General features: G+C 42.7%; 1 protein-coding gene across 1 annotated transcript in view; it reads right to left on the bottom strand.

Annotated features, from left to right (window-relative positions):
• Positions 1 to 20,871, bottom strand: part of LOC126100616 (uncharacterized protein CG3556-like) — a 646,754-nt gene that overhangs the window by 182,776 nt on the left and 443,107 nt on the right. The window contains exon 3 of the mRNA XM_049911243.1: positions 15,246 to 15,338. Within this exon, the coding sequence (XP_049767200.1) occupies positions 15,246 to 15,327 (82 nt within the window). The 5' untranslated portion in view covers positions 15,328 to 15,338. The remainder of the gene's footprint in view (positions 1 to 15,245; positions 15,339 to 20,871) is intronic.

Here is a 20,871-nt window from a genome sequence, read left to right as displayed (position 1 = left end):
TCCACTCCGGACGCCTGCCTTATTTTTTCTGCAGAACTTTTACTTTTCGAAGGCGTAGAAAAACTTCCAGCGGCAAAGTTGGCTTCGGACGCGTGCGACCGAGAGCAGCCGTGTTTTTCTTTCGGCAGAGTTTTCGCGAGTTTGGGCCTCATTAACGAGCAGATCATTTCGACGCTGTTCCGATCACTTGCTGGAAGACTAAAATAAATTGTAGAACTGCTGCAATATTTTTCTTTCTGCGACAAACTTTGATGAGGGGCGTTTCGACTTCTCGGAAATCGCTCGTGCCCATGAGTGATAAAGTGGTTTCGAGCAGCTGTTCCCTTCAGCCCTCCAAATGATCCAATTACTTTACTGGCATACCAGTGCTTCTCTAATTCTTGTATCGCTTTTCACTTCACTCACAAACGATGTGTGTGTAGCGACAGTAAGTTTTTTCTGTCTGCACACATTCTAAATGACAACCCCCTCAACAACGGGATGAACATGCCTGACAGCATTCAGTAATCGCAAATTTCTAACATCTGCCATATAAAATATGACTAACAGTTATGTCACTGTGCTAAGTGAACTGCACTGAGTTGACATACACGCAGAGACCATCTATGCAAAGGGTATATGGTTCAAATGGCTCTGAGCACTATGGGACTTAACATCTGAGGTCATCAGTCCCTTAAAACTTAGAACTGCTTAAACCTAACAAATCTAAGGACATCACACACATCCATGTCCGAGGCAGGATTCTAGCCTGCGACCGTAGCGGTTGCGCGGTTCCAGACTGAAGCGCCTAGAACCGCTCGGCCACAAGGTATAACGGTACTTTGCGGGCAGGCGTGTCAATTAGCATCATATTAATTAAAATGGGGGATAAACAGACTTTATTTTGGAAGAATTAAAAAGGGGAAAGTAATACAAAACTTTAATAACTGCACAGTATTACTAAGAAGCAATATAATGAAAAGTAATAAAATGCAAGGTAGCAAAGACCAAGCGGGACAGAAAGATATAGGGGCGCGTTTGTTTTTTAATACATATAAAAGAACATGTAACACATTATTGAGCTCTCTACCTTCAGTTATCGCGATCGGGCTAGTCGATGAAAAAGTAGTACGCGACTGCGAAATTCGTTAAGGAGATTATTTAAAGACTCTTCAAGCACGTTTAAAATACATTACGTGTAACGAAGTGATCAGAGACGTTTATTGTCGGGTGGAGTGAAAATGAATCCGACAATATAATTCGAACTTTCTGTTAGCCGGGAAAAATACTCTTGGTTGTGGAACCCACGAAAGTTGTGCGCAACGGAAAGCTATAGTTTACGTAATTCTGCATTTTATAAAATTATGAAACGCGTGTGCGCGGAACATTAATAGAATCTTATCCTTGGACGGGGGTAGCTGATACAAACAACGCGCCCGCATAAAAAATAGTTCGCTTATTAACTACCAGATATTAATTAACGGTGACCTAAAATACTAAAAAAGAAGGATAGGATCACCACCTCCAATCCCGATTCATATTTCATATTTAATAAGTGAAAAGAGAAGTGTTAATAAACAAGCATTTCAATTTTATCCACGATTTTGGCTTCATTACGTAGTCTTGATTACATGCTAAACAATATCTGTGGATGTGTATGCAACGTATCGTCATAATATTTAGCCAACGAATATTGTGAGACACCAAAAATGTAAATGCATGAAATTGTTCTTACAGCGGATGTATAATGTGTGAGTGCGAGGAACTATATTGAGAAACTGAACGTCCATTACGTACTTGCATGTTTATCTGCGAAAATGGTTCCTTGTCGGTACATCAGCATAGAGTTCGAATAGAATCGCTGGAACATTGCAAACCATTCAGATTAATCGAACATCTAAATACGCATAATGCTGGTACCACCAGGATGTATTCTTTCTCCTCACCCCCGTGGCAGCAATTGAATTAAGATGAGTGGTTACAACCGGCCGGCTCAACGGTTATACCAAAGCTTTATATCTTTAGGGGTGTCAATGTTTAGAGTGTATTACTATGGATAGTATGACGTAGTAAATCGTATCCTCTGCGCATCACTGTTTCTGTGGAGATTTCGGAGCTGAGCGCGTTAAGTTTGTAAGTAGGCTGTTTATGTTTTCTTTATGTAAGTAGGCTGTTTATGTTTTCTTATTGGCAACGTTACGTAGCGCTCTATATGAAAATCACTGGCTGTGCTGTGTGCAGTCTGTGGCTAGTTTGCATTGTTGTCTGCCATTGTAGTGTTGGGCAGCGGCAGCTGGATGTGAACAGCGCGTAGCGTTGCGCAGTTGGAGGTGAGCCGCCAGCAGTGGTGGATGTGGGAAATGAGATGGCGGATTTTTTAGTACAGAATGGATATTATGAACTGCTATGTATATTATGCTTTTTCAACACTATTAAGGTAAATACATTGTTTGTTCTCTATTAAAATCTTTCATTTGCTAACTAAGCCCATCAGTAGTTAGTGCCTTCCGTAGTTTGAATTTTTTATTTAGCTGGCAGTAGTGGCGCTCGCTGTATTGCAGTAGTTCTAGTAACGAAGATTTTTGGTGAGGTAAGTGATTTGTGAAAGGTACAGGTTAATGTTAGTCAGGGCCATTCTTTTGTAGGGATTTTTGAAAGTCAGATTGCGTTGCGCTAAAAATATTGTGTGTCAGTTTAAGCACAGTCGTGTACAATTGTTCAAAGGGGACGTTTCAAGTTTTTCGCCAGAGTCCAACAATGCAAACACACGCCAGCGGTCACGCGTAAGTTCGCGAGGTGGGAGTCATTTTTCGGGTCTTGCGCGGAACGGACTGTCGTAGTTGTGTCGTTTCATAATCATTTGACGTGATGGATTATGAGTCTGGAAGTTTTACGTCAAGGGTAAAGTGAGAAATAATTCTGTTTATTCGCTGAAGCTGCGCTTAATTACCGTATTCAGTGGACGAACAATATCGTCGCTCTAAGTCAGTAGCTTCCGTTGGCGTGACATATTTTCATGTAATAGAAAAAGAAGACTGTGTAATGTTATGGTGCGACATTAATTCGGGAAAACAATACAATAATGGAAGACTTCAGTGTGAAAATATGAGCATATTTATCTAGGAAGTGCGATACTCTCACAAAATCAATAAATAAAAAGTTCTGTGATTTTATCCCTTCAAAACAACATTTTTCTACTTAAAATTTTGAGGAACTTTAATATTGGTAAAGTACACAGCAAAGTTTTCGTATTAAGCAACACGGTCTAATTTATTTTGTAACAAGCGTGTACTCATTGTTATCAATGCGCCAGCCATGTCCGACTGCCGCAAATTCATAAGCTGTAAACAAAGATAACGGGCAGGATACAACTGGCTTCCAATCACCAACATAAACGTCGAGACGAGTTTAAATATTTATTAAATAACGAACTACAACGGCAAATTGGGGAATATATGGCTTAATTAATGAAAGATGATGTTTTATGAAGCAAAATAATTTTAGTTAGCAAGATTACGTCCTTTTGCATGCTGCATATTAATTTTTACGACCTAGACGCATTTGGCCTTTTTGTCAAGGCGTCCTCACTAGATGCCTTGGAATATTATGATCTTTTTGTTTTGGGTTTCTCGATTTAAAACAGTCCATGTAAATATTTTGTTGTAAAATGAAAAAAGGTACTAATAATAAACAGTCTAACTCATTACTTGAAGCCGGCCGGAGTGGCCGTGCGGTTCTAGGCGCTACAGTCTGGAGCCGTTCAAATCCTGCCTCGGGCATGGATGTGTGTGATGTCCTTAGGTTAGTTAGGTTAAATTAGTTCTGAGTTCTATGCGACTGATGACCTCGGAAGTTAAGTCGCATTGTGCTCAGAGCCATTTGAACTATTACTTGAGACTCATGCGGTTTTCCCCATCTGGAAAAGATGCAGTATTCCCAGTGTCGAAAATCTGTTGAAAATTGCTCTTTTTGCTTCTAGAATCACTATAATTTCGTAACAATATCAATTCAACTACCATTTTCAGCGAATAGTGATTTGTTTCTGTATGAGAGGCCAACTTTCTCGATTTTTTTTTTTTTTTACTATTACTTGTTTTCTGTCTGTCTGTGTGTGTATGTAACAGTGTGTCAGCGTTTATAACTAAACATCCATCTGCTGCATGCAAAAAAGGCGTTACTTCCCTAATCGCTACAATTTATACACTGAAGCGCCAAAGAGCATTCAAATACAGAAATATGTAAACAGGGAGAATACGGCGCTGCGGTCAGCACCGCCTATATAAGACAGCATGTGTCTGGCGCAGTTGTTAGATCGGTTACTGCTGCTACAATGGCAGGGTATCAAGCTTTAAGTGGGTTTGAACGTGGTGTTATAGTCGATGGGACAAGGCATCTCTGAGGTAGCGATGAAGTGGGGATTTTCCATTATGACCATTTCACGAGTGTACCGTGAATATCAGGAATCCGGTAAAACATCAAATATCCGACATCGCTGCGGCCGAAAAAAAATCCTGGAAGAACAGGGACAACGATGACTGAAGAGAATCGTTCAGCGTGTCAGAAGTGCAATCATAACGAAAAATTGCTGCTGATTTCAATGCTGGGCCACCAACAAGTGTCAGCGTGCGAACCATTCAACGAAACATCTTCGATGTGGGCTTTGGTGCCCTTGATGGCTGCACGGCACAAGGCTTTACGCCTCGCTTGGGCGCGTCAACACCGACACTGGACTGTTGATGACTGGAAACATGTTGCCTGGTCGGACGAGTCTCGTTTCAAATTGTATCGAGCGGATGGACGTGTACGGGTGTGGAGTAACCTCATGAATCCATGGACCCTGCATGTCAGCAGGGGCTGTTCAAGCTGGTGGAGGCTCTGTAACGGTTTGGGGTCGTGTGCAATTGGAGTGATATGGGACCCCTGATACGTCCAGGTACGACTCTGACAGATGACACGTACGTAAGCGTCCTGTCTGATCACCTGCATCCATTCACGTCCATTGCGCATTCCGACGGATTTGGGCAATTCCAGCAGGACAATACGACACCCCATACATCCAGAATCGCTGCAGAGCGGCTCGAGGAACACCATTATGAGTTTAAACTCTTCCGCTCCCAAGAGCATAAAAACCAGTATTCAGCGTATCTGGGATGCATTGCAATGTGCTGTTTAGAAGAGGTCTCCACCCCCTCGTACTCTTAGGGATTTATGGACAATCCGGCAGAATTCATGGTGTCCGTTCCCTCCAGCACTACTTCAGACATTAGTCGATTACATGCTACGTCGCCTCCCCCCGTGAACCATGGACCTTGCCGTTGGTGGGGAGGCTTGCGTGCCTCAGCGATAGAGATAGCCGTACCGTAGGTGCAACCACAACGGAGGGGTATCTGTTGAGAGGCCAGACAAACGCGTGGTTCCTGAAGAGGGGCAGCAGCCTTTTCAGTAGTTCCAGGGGGATGACTGACTGATCTGGCCTTCTAACACTAACAAAACGGCCTTGCTGTGCTGGTACTGCGAACGGTTGAAAGCAAGGGGAAACTACAGCCGTAATTTTTCCCGAGGGCATGCAGCTTTAATGTATGGTTAAATGATGATGGCGTCCTCTTGGGTAAAATATTCCAAATAGTCCCCCATTCGGATCTCCGGGTGGGGACTGCTCAAGAGGACGTCGTTATCAGGAGAAAGAAAACTGGCGTTATACGGATCGGAGCGTGGTATGTCAGATCCCTAAATCGGGCAGGTAGGTTAGAAAATTTAAAAAGGGAAATGGATATGTTAAAGTTAGATATAGTTGGAATTAGTGGAGTTCGGTGGCAGGAGGAACAAGACTTTTGGTCAGGTGAATACAGGATCGTAAATACAAAATCAAATAGGGGAAATGCAGGAGTAGCTTTAATAATGAACAGGAAAATAAGAGTGCGGGTAAGCTACTACAAACAGCACAGTGAACGCATTATTGTGGCCAAGATAGACATGAAGCCCACGCCTACTACAGTAGTACAAGTTTATATGCCAACTACATCTGCAGATGACGAAGAAATTGAAGGAATGTATGATGAAATCAAAGAAATTATTCAGATAGTGAAGGGAGACGAAAATTTAATAGAGATGGGTGAACGGAATTCGGTAGTAGGAAAAGGGAGAGACGGCAACATAGTAGGTGAATATGGATTGGGGCTAAGAAATGAAAGAGGAAGCCGCTTGGTAGAGTTTTGCACAGAGCACAACTTAATCATAGCTAACACTTGCTTCAAGAATCATGAAAGAAGGTTGTATACATGGAAGAACCGTGGAGATACCGACAGGTTTCAGATATATTATATAATGGTAAGACAGAGATTCAGGAACCAGGTTTTAAATTGTAAGACATTTCCAGGGACAGATGTGGACTCTGACCACAATCTATTGGTTATGAACTGTAGATTAAAACTGAAGAAACTGCAAAAAGGTGGGAATTTAAGGAGATGGGACCTGGATAAATGACTAAACCAGGGGTTATACAGAGTTTCAGGGAGAGCGTAACGGAACAATTGACAGGAATGGTGGAAAGAAATACAGTAGAGCAAGAATGGGTGGCTTTGAGGGATGAAGTAGTGAAGGTAGCAGAGGATCAAATAGGTAAAAAGACAAGGGGTAGTAGAACTCCTTGGGTAACAGAAGAAATATTGAATTTAGTTGATGAAAGGAGAAAATATAAAAATGCAGTAAATGAAGCAGGCAAAAAGGAATACAAACGCCTCAAAGATGAGATTGATAGGAAGTGCAAAATGGCTAAGCAGGGATGGCTAGAGGACAAATGTAAGGATGTAGAGGCTTATCTCACTAGGGGTAAGACAGATACTGCCTACAGGAAAATTAAAGAGACCTTTGGAGAAAAGAGAACCACTTGTATGAATATCAAGAGCTCAGATGGAAACCCAGTTCTAAGCAAGGAAGGGAAGGCAGAAAGGTGGAAGGAGTATACAGATGGTCTATACAAGGGCGATGTACTTGAGGACAATATTATGGAAATGGAAGAGGATGTAGATGAAGATGAAATGGGAGATACGATACTGCGTGAAGAGTTTGACAGAGCACTGAAAGATCTGAGTCGAAACAAGGCCTCGGAAGTAGACAACATTCCATCAGAACTACTGACGGCGTTAGGAGAGCCAGTCCTGACGAAACTCTACCATCTGGTGAGCAAGATGTATGAGACAGGCGAAATACCCTCAGACTTCAAGAAGAATATAATTCCAATCCCAAAGAAAGCTGGTGTTGACAGATGTGAAAATTACCGAACAATCAGTTTAATAAGCCACAGCTGCAAAATAGTAGCGCGAATTCTTTACAGACGAATGGAAAAACTAGTAGAAGCCGACCTCGGGTAATATCAGTTTGGATTCCGTAGAAATATTGGAACACATGAGGCAATACTGACCTAACGACTTATCTTACAAGCTAGATTAAGGAAAGGCAAACCTATGTTTCTACTATTTGTAGACTTAGAGAAAGCTTTTGACAATTTTAAGTGGAATGCTCTCTTTCAAATTCTGAAGGTGGCAGGGGTAAAATACAGGGAGCGAAAGGCTATTTACAATTTGTACAGAAACCAGATTACAGTTATAAGAGTCGAGGGACATGAAAGGGAAACAGTGGTTGGGAAGGGAGTGAGACAGGGTTGTAGCCTATCCCCGATGTTATTCAAACTTTATATTCAGCAAGCAGTGAAGGAAACAAAAGAAAATTTCGGAGTAGGTTTTAAAACCCATGGAGAAGTAATAAAAACTTTGAGGTTCGCCGATGACATTGTAATTCTGTCAGAGACAGAAAAGGACTTGGAAGAGCAGTTGAACGGAATGGATAGTGTTTTGAATGACGATATAAGATGAACATCAACAGAAGCAAAACGAGGATAATGGAATCTAGTCGAATTAAGTCGGGTGATGCTGAGGGGATGAGATTGGGAAATGAGACACTTAAAGTAGTAAAGGAGTTTTGCTATTTGGGGAGCAAAATAACTGATGATGGTCGAATGTAGACTGGCTATGGCAAGGAAAGCGTTTCTGAAGAAGAGAAATGTGTTAACATCGAATATAGATTAAAGTGTCAGGATGTGATTTCTGAGAGTATTTGTATGGAGTGTGGCCATGTATGGAAGTGAAACATGGACGATAAATAGTTTGGACAAGAAGAGAATAGAAGCTTTAGAAATGTGGTGCTACAGAAGAACGCTGAAGATTAGATGGGTAGATCGCGTAACTACTGAGGAGGTATTGAAAAGGACTGGGGAGAAGAGAAGTTTGTGGCACAACTTGACTATAAGGAGGGATCGGTTGGTAGGACATGTTCTGAGGCATCAAGGGATCACCAATTTAGTATTGGAGGGCAGCTTGGAAGGGTAAAAATCGTAGAGAGAGACAAAGAGATGAATACAAAAAATGGTTCAAATGGCTCTGAGCACTATGGGACTCAACATCTTAGGTCATAAGTCCCCTAGAACTTAGAACTACTTAAACCTAACTAACCTAAGGACATCACACACACCCATGCCCGAGGCAGGATTCGAACCTGCGACCGTAGCAGTCCCGCGGTTCCGGACTGCAGCGCCAGAACCGCTAGAGATGAATACACTAAGCAGATTGAAAAGGATGTAGGTTGCAGTAGGTACTGGGAGATGAAGAAGCTTGCACAGGATAGAGTAGCATGGAGAGCTGCATCAAACCAGTCTCAGGACTGAAGACCACAACAACAACAACAATGCTACGTCGTGTTGCGGCACTTCTGCGTGCTCGCGGGACCCCTACACGATATTGGGCAGGTGTACCAGTTTCTTTGGCTCTTCAGTTTACATAGCTCCTACAAATTATAGTCAGCACAAGAAACTTTCAATTTTATGACGTTTTCATGTTTTAAAACATTGTATTTTATTCAGACTTTTTATGTGAGCGGATTTTACCACTCGAGTTCGATTCTAGAATAACTGCCATCCGGAAACGTTCAAGATGTCAACATTTCCAACCACTAATATCTCGAAATGTGGAACATACGGCAGGTCATTAACTTTTAGTGGCTGGCGTCCACAGTCATGTAAAATTTTTTAACAGTGTTCATGGCCACCTTTGAGCGTAAAAACCATTTTTTCACAAAAGCCAGTATTCCAATTTCGTCCGTGTGGCCATTATAAGGTAGTACATAAATTTTACATTATTTCACTTGAAATTGTGGTTATGGATATTACGAATAAATGATTCTTACAAGCAATGGCAAGTAAGTCAGTGATTGCGAAATATGTAAATAATGTGTTCTCCGAAAATTCGAACTTCAAAAACAAAGTATCTTCATTACTCCAATGCAAGATCGTCTTCTTCTTCTTCTTCTTCTTCTTCTTCTTCTGCTTTTGTAATCCGCTTTGATCATTTTTCTCGTCTGCAGTAGACAAAGAAGTCTTGAGACCTTTTGTACCTGGCATCATGTCACCCTTTACAAACTAACCAATAAAAACGAATCCTGTTTGCATTTTAGGAAACAGTCACCGTAATTATCGCAGCAGACGAAATGGATAGATTTTTTGTGTGCAGTGTCATCGGCTTTCATACAAAGTTCAATTGCTCTTTTATTTCTGGTGGGAAGCGTCACGTCGCATGCAAAGTAAAAACCATTGTACAAAATACTTTGCCTTTTTTTCTGTTGTGCCTGTGGCAAAGTTAAAAGTTCTCGGTCTGGCAGTGAGATTGCACTAATGCCAATGATATTTTGCCTTTGCTATTGAGGTGATGTGTAGAGTATGTTTCGATGTGTCGTTCAACTTTGTGAGATGGATTACTGCAGCATTGTAGTGACACTTTTAAAATTAGTGAAAATTTATACGGACTGTGTTGTTTTATATTCAGCACTTAAGAAATGAGTGTCTGAATTCATGGTGACCCCAGTTTTCTTGAATAGGACCCGCATGGATGACTCCCGAAACTGCATTCACAGATGAAAACATGGTAGCTGCGTGTATGCCCAGGTGATCAGGTTATCATCACGTTTCTTAAAATTTTGCGTTAAAGGCACAAGGAAGCAAATTTCGGGTAAGAAAGGAGTGCAAGAAGATCATACACGATTGGTAAATATTCACACTCCTTCTGGTTAAAGGTAAGTAACGGTAGAAGCGTTTTGGAAAGGGCCACATACTTTCAAGGATCTTGTGTTAAGGATAAAAAGAAAGTGCGAAGATGAGATTGATTAATAATAGCAGGAGGATGAAAGACAACCTTTTAAGCATGAAAATTAGAACAGAGAGATAAAGAATTCTATTATCAAAGAAAAATTTTCACCCAAGACACTCGAGGCAATAGAGCTGGTGTAGTTAAGGAAGAAGACACAGAATGTGTGCGCCTGGAGCACAGCATTGCATCGTAGTGATGCGTGGAATGTAAGGAGATTGGAAAGGAAGAAAACGGTAGCATTAGAAACCTATTGTAAGAGGAAGGCGTTGAAAATTAAATAAATAATTGTAAGGTTTATAATTTATATAAAAACAGCTACCAGCCACATGTTTTTTATATAAATTATAAACCTTAAGTACAACAGCCACGTTTCTTAACATGTCGACTTTCGACAAAATAGCGTAAATAATTGTAGTATGAAAAGCATTAGAAATGTCGGTTGGTTGGTTGATTTGGGGGTGGGGAAAATAGCGAGGTCATCGTTTCCAGCAGATTAGGGTACTACGGGGAATGAAGTCGGTCGTACCCTTTCACGGGAACCATCCCGGCATTTGTCTGGAGCGACCCAGGACCATGACGGAAAATCTATATCAGGAAGGCCGGACGTGGGTTTGAACCGTCGTCCTTCCGTATGCGAAGCCAATGTGCTAACCACTGCGCCACATCGCCCCGTACTAGAAATGTCATAATAGGAGAACATTCTATAGGAGAAATAGCCTCGTGACGATATACATCTAAAGAAAATTTGTAACTGAAAAATCTAAAGGGGTCAGAATACATCGTAAGATCACCAATGAAGTCGATGGTGGTGCTGTTGAACACAGCATGCCCGGACATAACGAGGTTAAAGTGCGCGCCACAGATTCGGCACGGAAACATCGCATTATCAGCGATGGACTAAGCCAGAACCACAGCTGTACTACAACGACTGGGGCAGCTACCACACGGCAGCCAGTCGCCACTTGCCGATGGCCGAGGAGTCCTCGGTTGAGATCTCGTGGCTGTGTAACTATTTGGCGAGTCTGGAAGTGCGAACACATTTAGTTCAGTGAAAAACTGTTGTCACAAGGCGCGGCAAGCCAGTGAGACCTCTGCTATAATATCCTTTGAACAGTTCACTGTGAGACGGTGAACATGGAGAAAGCGATAGCTACAAAAATATTAGAATATGAAAAACAGATTATAATAACGTTGGCTGCAAAAGCAAAAAACGTTGGTACCAAAATTTAGCGACAGCATATTTTACGCAACTTCTTATTTAACTTATATCAAGTCGAACCCTTGATATATACCTATGTAGTCTGCAGTTATTAGCACAATTTACTGAGCTGAATACAAAGCCGAATACACATAATACTAACGTGGCACAAAGAGAATAAAGCTGGCCGGGAATAAAATCCATAGAGGTCCAGATTCACAGTCAAGAGCTGTAACCTAGCGGCCGGTGTGCTGAATGTCCTATGAGTGCGGTCCCAGGAGAGCAATCGATGCAGGCACACTCCTAGTAGCATGGCAGTGGCTTTGAATACGAGAAAATATGGCGCGACAATCTGTGTTATTCGAAATACGCTATTTAGAAGACTATATTTCTCATTTATAGTTTGTGAGTAGGTCTCGTAATGTTGTAGTTAAGTGCGTGAACGAAAAGCGAATGATATTAAGTAAAATTTGGTAAATGAAATCGTGCTCGCTTTTTGACTGTACGATTATTTATTTGTAAAAGGCTATATTGCTGTTTCGACAGTGTAGCCATTATCAATATTTGTGCCTTATCACGACACAGAAACCGGTTTCATAACAATATATACCTGATTACAACTTCTTGTACATATTACAGTCTTTGAGTTGTATTCTGAATAAGTTGCTCACATTCTACTTGATTTTTGCTCGAGACCTTAATATTGGGTGGCGTAAATAATGTCCTATTTCTTTTTGTTTCAAACAAAACAGTTGGTTTAATCACACAATGTTCTACGCACATTTGTTCCTGACTACTAATCTTTGTGTGAATTGCTTAATTTAAATGTGCAGTAAGTATAAAAAATGGTTCTAATGGCTCTGAGCACTATGGGACTTAACTTCTGAGGTCATCAGTCCCCGAGAACTTAGAACTACTTAAACCTAAATAACCTAAGGACATCACACACATCCATGCCCGAGGCAGAATTCGAACCTGCAACCGTAGCGGTCGCGCGGTTCCAGACTGTAGCGCCTAGAACCGCTCGGCCGGACAGTAAGTATACTGTTCGTATTCTACTTTATCTTAGTTCGCCGGAAGAAATCAGTCATACAGTGCGTTTAAAGAGCGCGATATGAGATGGAAAATATACAGTATGAACAAGAGCCAAGAGGGAATAATAAGTGTGGACGACCAAGAACGAAGTACTCGGATTAAAAATAGTGTAAGACAAGGATGTAGTCTTTCACCCCTACTGTTCAATCCGTATATCGAAGAAGCAATGATGAAAACAAAGTAGAGGTTCACGAGTGGGATTAATATCCAAGGTGAAAAGATATCAATGATACGGTTCGCTGATGACATTGCTATCCTGAGTGAAAGAGAAGAAGAATTGCAGGATCTGCTGAAGGGAATGAACAGTCTAATGAATACAAAATATGGTTTGAGAGTAGATAAAAACGAAAGTAATGAGATGCAGCAGAAATCAGGACACCGAGAAACTTAACATTAGGGTTGATGGTCATGAAGTAGATGAAGTTAAGGAATTCTACTACCTAGGCAACAAAATAACCAATAACGTACGGAACAAGGAGGACATCAAAAGCAGACTAGCACTGGCAAAAATGGCATTTCTATTAGAATCAAACATAGGACCTACTTTGAGGGAGAAATTTCTGAGAAGTATGGTGGTGAAACATGTACTATCGGAAAACCGGAACAGAGGAGAACCGAAGCATCTGAGATGCTACAGACAAATGTTTAAAATTCGGTGGACTGACAACTTACGAGGGCAGTTCAATAAGTAATACAACACATTTTTTTTCTGAAACTGGGGTTGTTTTATTCAGCATTGAAATACACCAGGTTATTCCCCAATCTTTTAGCTACACAACACTATTTTTCAACGTAATCTCCATTCAATGCTACGGCCTTACGCCACCTTGAAATGAGGGCCTGTATGCCTGCACGGTACCATTCCACTGGTCGATGTCGGAGCCAACGTCGTACTGCATCAATAACTTCTTCATCATCCGCGTAGTGCCTCCCACGGATTGCGTCCTTCATTGGGCCAAACATATGGAAATCCGACGGTGCGAGATCGGGGCTGTAGGGTGCATGAGGAAGAACAGTCCACTGAAGTTTTGTGAGCTCCTCTCGGGTGCGAAGACTTGTGTGAGGTCTTGCGTTGTCATGAAGAAGGAGAAGTTCGTTCAGATTTTTGTGCCTACGAACACGCTGAAGTCGTTTCTTCAATTTCTGAAGAGTAGGAAAATACACTTCAGAGTTGATCGTTTGATCATGGAGAAGGACATCGAACAGAATAACCCCTTCAGCGTCCCAGAAGACTGTAACCATGACTTTACCGGCTGAGGGTATGGCTTTAAACTTTTTCTTGGTAGGAGAGTGGGTGTGGCGCCACTCCATTGATTGCCGTTTTGTTTCAGGTTCGAAGTGATGAACCCATGTTTCATCGCCTGTAACAATCTTTGACAAGAAATTGTCACCCTCAGCCACATGACGAGCAAGCAATTCCGCACAGATGGTTCTCCTTTGCTCTTTATGGTGTTCGGTTAGACAACGAGGGACCCAGCGGGAACAAACCTTTGAATATCCCAACTGGTGAACAATTGTGATAGCACTACCAACAGAGATGTCAAGTTGAGCACTGAGTTGTTTGATGGTGATCCGTCGATCATCTCGAACGAGTGTGTTCGCACGCTCCGCCATTGCAGGAGTCACAGCTGTGCACGGCCGGCCCGCACGCGGGAGATCAGACAGTCTTGCTTGACCTTGCGGCGATGATGACACACGCTTTGCCCAACGACTCACCGTGCTTTTGTCCACTGCCAGATCACCGTAGACATTCTGCAAGCACCTATGAATATCTGAGATGCCCTGGTTTTCCGCCAAAAGAAACTCGATCACTGCCCGTTGTTTGCAACGCACATCCGTTACAGACGCCATTTTAACAGCTCCGTACAGCGCTGCCACCTGTCGGAAGTCAATGAAACTATACGAGACGAAGCGGGAATGTTTAAAAATATTCCACAAGAAATTTCCGGGTTTTTCAACCAAAATTGGCCGAGAAAAAAAAATGTGTTGCATTACTTATTGAACTGCCCTCGTAAGTAACGAGGAGGTTCTGCGCAGAAACGAAAAGGAATATTTGGAAGACACTTACAAGAAGGAGAGACAGGATGATAGGCCATCTGTTAAGACATCATGGAACAGGAGGGAGCTGTAGAGGGTAAAAACTGTAGAGGAAGACAGACATTGGAATACATCCAGAAAATAATTGAAGAGGTGGGTTGCAAGTGCTGCTCTGAGATGAAGAGGTTGACACGGGAGAGGAATTCGTGGTGGGCTGTACCGATTGTGGTATCGATAGTTCCGATGCCACAATGTAGGTTCACGCTCGTAGGTTGGTACTACGAGAGCGGACAAACTGCGCCGACCACAGCGCCCTCTAGCCGACGCTGTGGAGCTCAACGAGCGCCTCTCTGCTTTCTGCCCAGTTGATCAAGAGCAGACAACCCAGCAACTTAGCTTCTACTTGTAGGGGGCTAGCCATTACAGACTTTGTAACTTCTAGTAACTGTTAGCTTTGATACATGAACAGCTTCGCACCTACGTGCTCATCTGTACCAAATGTGTTTGTATACGTTTATACACCAGTAAAGGTGCTTTAAATTTGCTTGCAGTGCCGAATTGCTTTATCTCACCTGCTCCTGCTCGCTTCGTTCAATCGGCCTATTTTACAGATCTCAGGAGCAGATCCACGCGCCGTCTTCCAGGCGGGATACAAAACCGATGACTCGAAAAAAAAAAAAAATCTGAATGCAGTCGACGGTGGAGCAGGGCCCGAACTGTATTGCGGCTTTGCAGCGACTCACCCGGGTTCTGAGCGGCGACCTCTGGAGTTGCGACGAGGAGCGCCGCCGCCGCCAGCAGGCACCACCTGACAGTCGACGTCATCACAGCCGCAGCTGAAACACAACCAGGAAAGGCCAGCATTGTCAGATTCCGCATCCTGCCCTCTGCGACGCACACGTAACACAGATGGCTGCTTTGAGCGCGGAGGGTGGACGGAGTGGTGGTAAGGGCACTAGCGCTACTGTGATTTACTGTAGAGACTGATGGATACGCCAGGCACTGAAAACTCCTTCCTACCAACTTCTGCATGAAACGTATCACGATATGAAAAGCATTAGGGAGGAAAACTAGTTTAGCATGCGCACAACTTCGGATGTGGCAATAATGGGAAAGATATCGGGGCCATGTCCTGTCAAAGGAATCGTGCCGGCGTTCGTAATAATTTGTTCAGAAAAATCCACAGGAAACCAGAATCAGAAATGCCGCACTGGGATTTGAAAACTGATCTGAGTTCAGACAGCAAACCGCTGCATAGTTTCTATTAATCGACACAACGAGTTTTACTCATAAGTCAAAATATTATGAGCATTCGTTTGAGAGTGTGTTGGTCCACTTTTCAGGCAGAATACAGCAGCAATTCTACTTGGCATGGATTCGACAAGTCCTTGGTACGTTTCCGGAGGTACTAACCTTACCACTACTATTGTAATTTAGAATGCTTTTACCTAAATAACAGAAAATCCTGTATCTATATTGTCACGTATATTATACCCAAACAGAACAAATAGTCCTGTCACGGGAAAAGCCACGTATAGTCCGCTTACTAAAATTTAATTTAGTTTTCAAATAAAGTACGCTATGGAAGGGTAGTCCTATTAATAGGAAAGGCTAATCAATAGTTACCCTTTTTACAGGATTTGACCGTGTGTTGTGTCTAATGGATAAGTAAATCAGACTACTCACTTCTTCTCCTTTGATCTTACCCAGCGGTTAGATAGAAACGCAGTATGAATAATATTATACTGAAGCTAGGACTACTCAGTTCTAAGTTAATTTAGTGGTTTAAAATATGTACTAATTGTTACCAGCCTATCAAGCAAGGAAACTGTGAAGTATTGGAAAAGCAGAAGTATGAATTTTGCCTACTTTCTTGCTACTGTTTAATTTGGTTCTTCAAATAAATATTACTCCACTTAAACAATGTTGGACTACACCCTTATACATTACGTTTTTGAAAGAGGAAAAGCCCAGTAGATAACTTCAAGGAAGCTAAAACAAATTTTGCCGGGGGGGATCTTTAGAAAAGCACTTCCCATAATAACCAAACTTAAATTCTAAAATACACTATAGAAAACACACACTTTCTATAGTGAACATTTCACTCCAAGAAAAACACTTTCTTACTGGAATATACTTTCAAAAGCTATTACTCTTTAAACTAATTCTGTATAGTCATTTAACAGATTATAGTAACTTGGCTTCCCTGTAATTGAATTTCACGTAAGAAAACGTTTACTTTAAGACTTTGCAATAATTAAGAAAACTTTTTATTGTTTGCACAAAAAACAATTTAAATGGTGGCTCTTTAGATTAACTTGGGACTTCGTAAGTCTGTAAAACAGGATACTCGGATTAATCAAACATAGACCATAGACCTATATAGGTCTATAATTAGGATGAAACAACAGGGTGAACGAGTTTCTTTAAAGTTCAAGAATGATTATTAAAACACTCTGTACAAAAGAAAAAATTAAAAAAAATTATCTGGTAGCTGTAGGCTTTGATGTGGCGAACGATTATGTCGCCTACAGTACCCACAGTATCTTGCTGTATGGGCTCAATTTCTCTTCTTGACGTCGTTAAATTTTACATACAGAAGCCCAACAACTCGTACCTATGTCGTAAGCTGTTTGCAGTCTTCAACCGATGCATTTTTGTGCAAATTTGCAGGCAAAGCTTCTCCTGGTCCACAAAGGTGTTGCCTCAACCACTGCTGCCTACAGGCTGAGTGACTTACTTCCAGCGCTTGCTCTAGGTAGCGCGCCAATTCGCCCTTGCCACATTTCCCACTCCCCAGAATCACTTTCAAACAAAACTACACTGGCTTTTACATAACACCCATTTCTTACATTGTTCCTAAGCGTGCCCATTTCTTAAACTGTCAAATTTACATCAACATGAAAAATTTATACACACAAATATTTTTAAATACAAAATGTCATCAGAAAATTATTTAATGTAATAAACAATTTACGTAGTATTTTACATACATTGCTCACATACAATGCCAAGAATCACAATCTGCATTACAGTACACTTTACTTTACATATACAGAAATTATAGTCCCAGCATGCGAAAATTTTAAAGCAAAAAAATTGTAATAATTTAAATGGACCATTAACAAACAATGCTATAGTGGGCGACATCATATGTCAGGGCTCAGACAAAGCAGTTGCCGTGAATTAAGGGCCTGACGCTCGATGTGTCTTCCAACGGGTACAGATCTGGGGCATTAGCTGGCCAAGACATCAATGTGAGTTCACTGACATGCTCCTCACACCACTGCATCACTATTCTGCCCTTGTGACATGTTATCCTGCTGGAAGAAGTCCTCTCCGTAGGGGAAGGAATCAAGCACGAAGCGATGCAGTTGGTCCTCAGAAATCACGCAGTCTACACCTTCGATTACTGCCACAGACCTCATGGAAGCGCAAGTCATCGTACCTGATCCCATAATTCTGCCCTCATTGGCATGCATCTCTCGCATGTTTCAAGCAGCCATTTTCCTGGATGACGGCGTTTAAGGAGAAAAGCAGCGGAATTGTGTAACAATAGATTCGATTCATTTGACTAGACACCAGTGTCTACTGGTCCATGGTAAAAGCTGAGTGATGCTGTGTCCACTGCAGTCGTAATGAAAGGTGTCGTTGGGTCAACACAGGTACTAAGGAGCCTCGTTCAACAGTTGCCTTTGAAATGTGTGTTCCGAAAAATATGTGCTTGTACCAACATGTTATGCGTCGTAATCAGAATAACACAGGCACTGTACTCTCGTATTTATCTGCCGGTATCGATCAAGCGACTTTCAAGTACAGCGTCTGACCTGTACGGGAAAATACATAATGGATCTACGAATACAGGTCGTAGACGCGTGGTTGACGACCTATGGAAGTTTTGGCCTGGCCATGAGTTGTGCACGAATAGCCAAATGGTAAAGCGACCGCTCGCGATAAGCACGAAAGAGGGGTTCGATTCCCGGTTCGGCATAAATTTTCATTGTCATTCCATTCTACAGCTGATGGTTCTCGTTACTCGCAATTGCGAATACATTAAAAGCATTGTATTCTTTGCTCAGTTTTGTCGCAGGTCGCAGCCTATCCTACTTTACACAGCGAGTAGTCCTTCGATTTCAACACTTTGTGATTACACATGGATGTCCAATACCATGTCGCCTACTCGTTGTATCATCGTCCTTCAGTCACTTTCTACAGATGCTCACGACAGTAGTACGTGAACTGTCGAACATCTTCGCCATTTCAGACATCTCTTTCTCAGGCTCAGTCCCATAGCAATCTGACTTTTACCAAAGTCACTTATATCAGTGGATTTTCTCATTTGCGGTCCGTATCTTCGCTATGATGACTACCTGTTCCTGCTTTATTCCTTCCTTACAACATCACGTGACGGCAACACTTGTCGAAAGTATTCAGTCTCGCGGGGGCAGCGGTCATATTGTTTGGGCCCATCCGTGTACGTTCACAGTGTATCAATCACGAACCTGCTTAATACCCAAGGCATGGAACCCATGACGCTCAAACAGAGGTGCTTCATATAATGCACCAGTGAAAGATTGCTCTCGCAACGAGCTTATACGAAGTTTTTAAGCTATTCAGTATAGAAAAAACAGAGTTATAAATTGTAAGACAACCAACCAAAGTTTCAATTACCTCATTCTTTCATTTCTTCATCTGTTGAAGTAAAATGTAACCACAAATTTATTGAAATGATAAATTCCCGTCGTATTTCCGTTAATTTTTCTTCTGTTTCTAGGCTGTTGGGTGATAATAAAATTTTGTATGTATATTTTTAATTTTATGTCTTCTGACTGAACCGTAAGTTCTTAATTATTTGTTGTAGGTATTATTCCAATCTCTGTCATCCTCTACAGTTTCTGCCCTCTACAGCTCCCTGCAGTACCATGGAAGTTATTGCCTCGTGCTGAAACACATGTCCAATCTCCCTGTCCCTTCTTGTTGTCTGTGACTTCTACATCTTCGTTTCTCCGCCGATTCTGCGGAGAATTTTCTCATTCCTTATTAGTTCACAATATATCCATAGTCAGGATTCTCATCCTGTGTGGTGCATCCTAGCTTACGACAAAATCATAACCTATATGTGGAGTTCGGTGGTCTGCTGGACTGATGTGTTGCGGCCACATGTAGTAAGCGTTGCTTCACGCAGTGGAGAATGGCAAAACAGAGGCACGCCGGCGACTGAGGCGTTGTGAAGTAGGCAGGCACAGATAGCCTCGCTGACAGCAGCAGTCTATCAAGAGACTGATGCAAGGATGCACACAGACCGAGCGCCGAGCCAAGCCTGGAGTGTGCTGAGTAAGGGGAAGTGAGGCCAGCACGGTAAGTTCGCTGCAATACACTGCGGGAGTAATAACAAAAAGCGACCACCGAGGGTAAAAAACGTCCTCCTGCCGGATATAAATAGTGGAGCGCAGGCAGCAACAGACAGAAGCCATTAGGAAGCAGTTCGGATCTGAGGACGGAAGTCTGTTCCAGCTCTCAGGAGTCATCCTTTCGCTGCCAGATGTCAACTTCAGCTCTGGAGGTCGGCCCGAGTTCGGTCGGCACCATGGCTGACTAACTACAGCGAGAACTTCCAGCAGGACCGGCCGCAGCGCGGTCTTAGTTACAGGCGCCGCCGTGGACTGACGCCCGGACTTCACGGCAACCCGGCCCCACGGCGCGTGGTCCGTCCATGACGGGACCTCGCGGACATCCCGACTGACGGCTTCCCAGCCGCCGGTGCAGCAGGCGTCGGCAGCTGACCTCACGGCGACGCGGCTCCGTGGGCGTGCCCGTACTGGGGCGCCGAGCGGCGACGAGTTCATCTCAACCACAGGGCATCCTGGCTTCAGCGGAGCACTGGTGGCCTGAGGCTCCCGAGTGCGATCAGCGGCGCGTGTTGCGCGCATTGTCGGAGAATCTACGCAGCAGCAGCCAGGCAGAGGGATCTGCAGGGCTGGGCAGCGACGACGAAAGAGAAATTGTAAAGAAAGTTCAATAAATAATTGTAAAACTCCACGCCGTCTCAGTCTTTGGCGCAGCCACTGTGTCTGCTGCTAACAAGTGGTGCAGAAGTCGTAACAGATGGTACATCTACACGTGTAAGGTGCGCGTTCGGTTCTCACTTCAGTTGACCAGTTTTAACAGGCTCAGACAGACTCTCATCGCCCTGGAAACGCCAAATGAAGGACGAAGTGCTGCACTGTCTTTCCTAGTTCACACTAAACATGTTGTCACTTCGCTGCTGACTAGAGGAGAGGAGACAAGTCATGGCAATCTGAAACTCTGTCAGCAGTTAGCTTTCTTACTCTTCAAATTTAATTTAATTTAAGGAACAAGTCATGTAAT

This window comes from Schistocerca cancellata, chromosome 9 (genome assembly GCF_023864275.1).
Source record: "Schistocerca cancellata isolate TAMUIC-IGC-003103 chromosome 9, iqSchCanc2.1, whole genome shotgun sequence".
NCBI classification, from domain to species: Eukaryota; Metazoa; Arthropoda; class Insecta; order Orthoptera; family Acrididae; genus Schistocerca; species Schistocerca cancellata.
The sequence above is the reverse complement of the archived record's forward strand: the minus strand, read 5'-3'. Positions and strand labels throughout refer to the sequence as shown.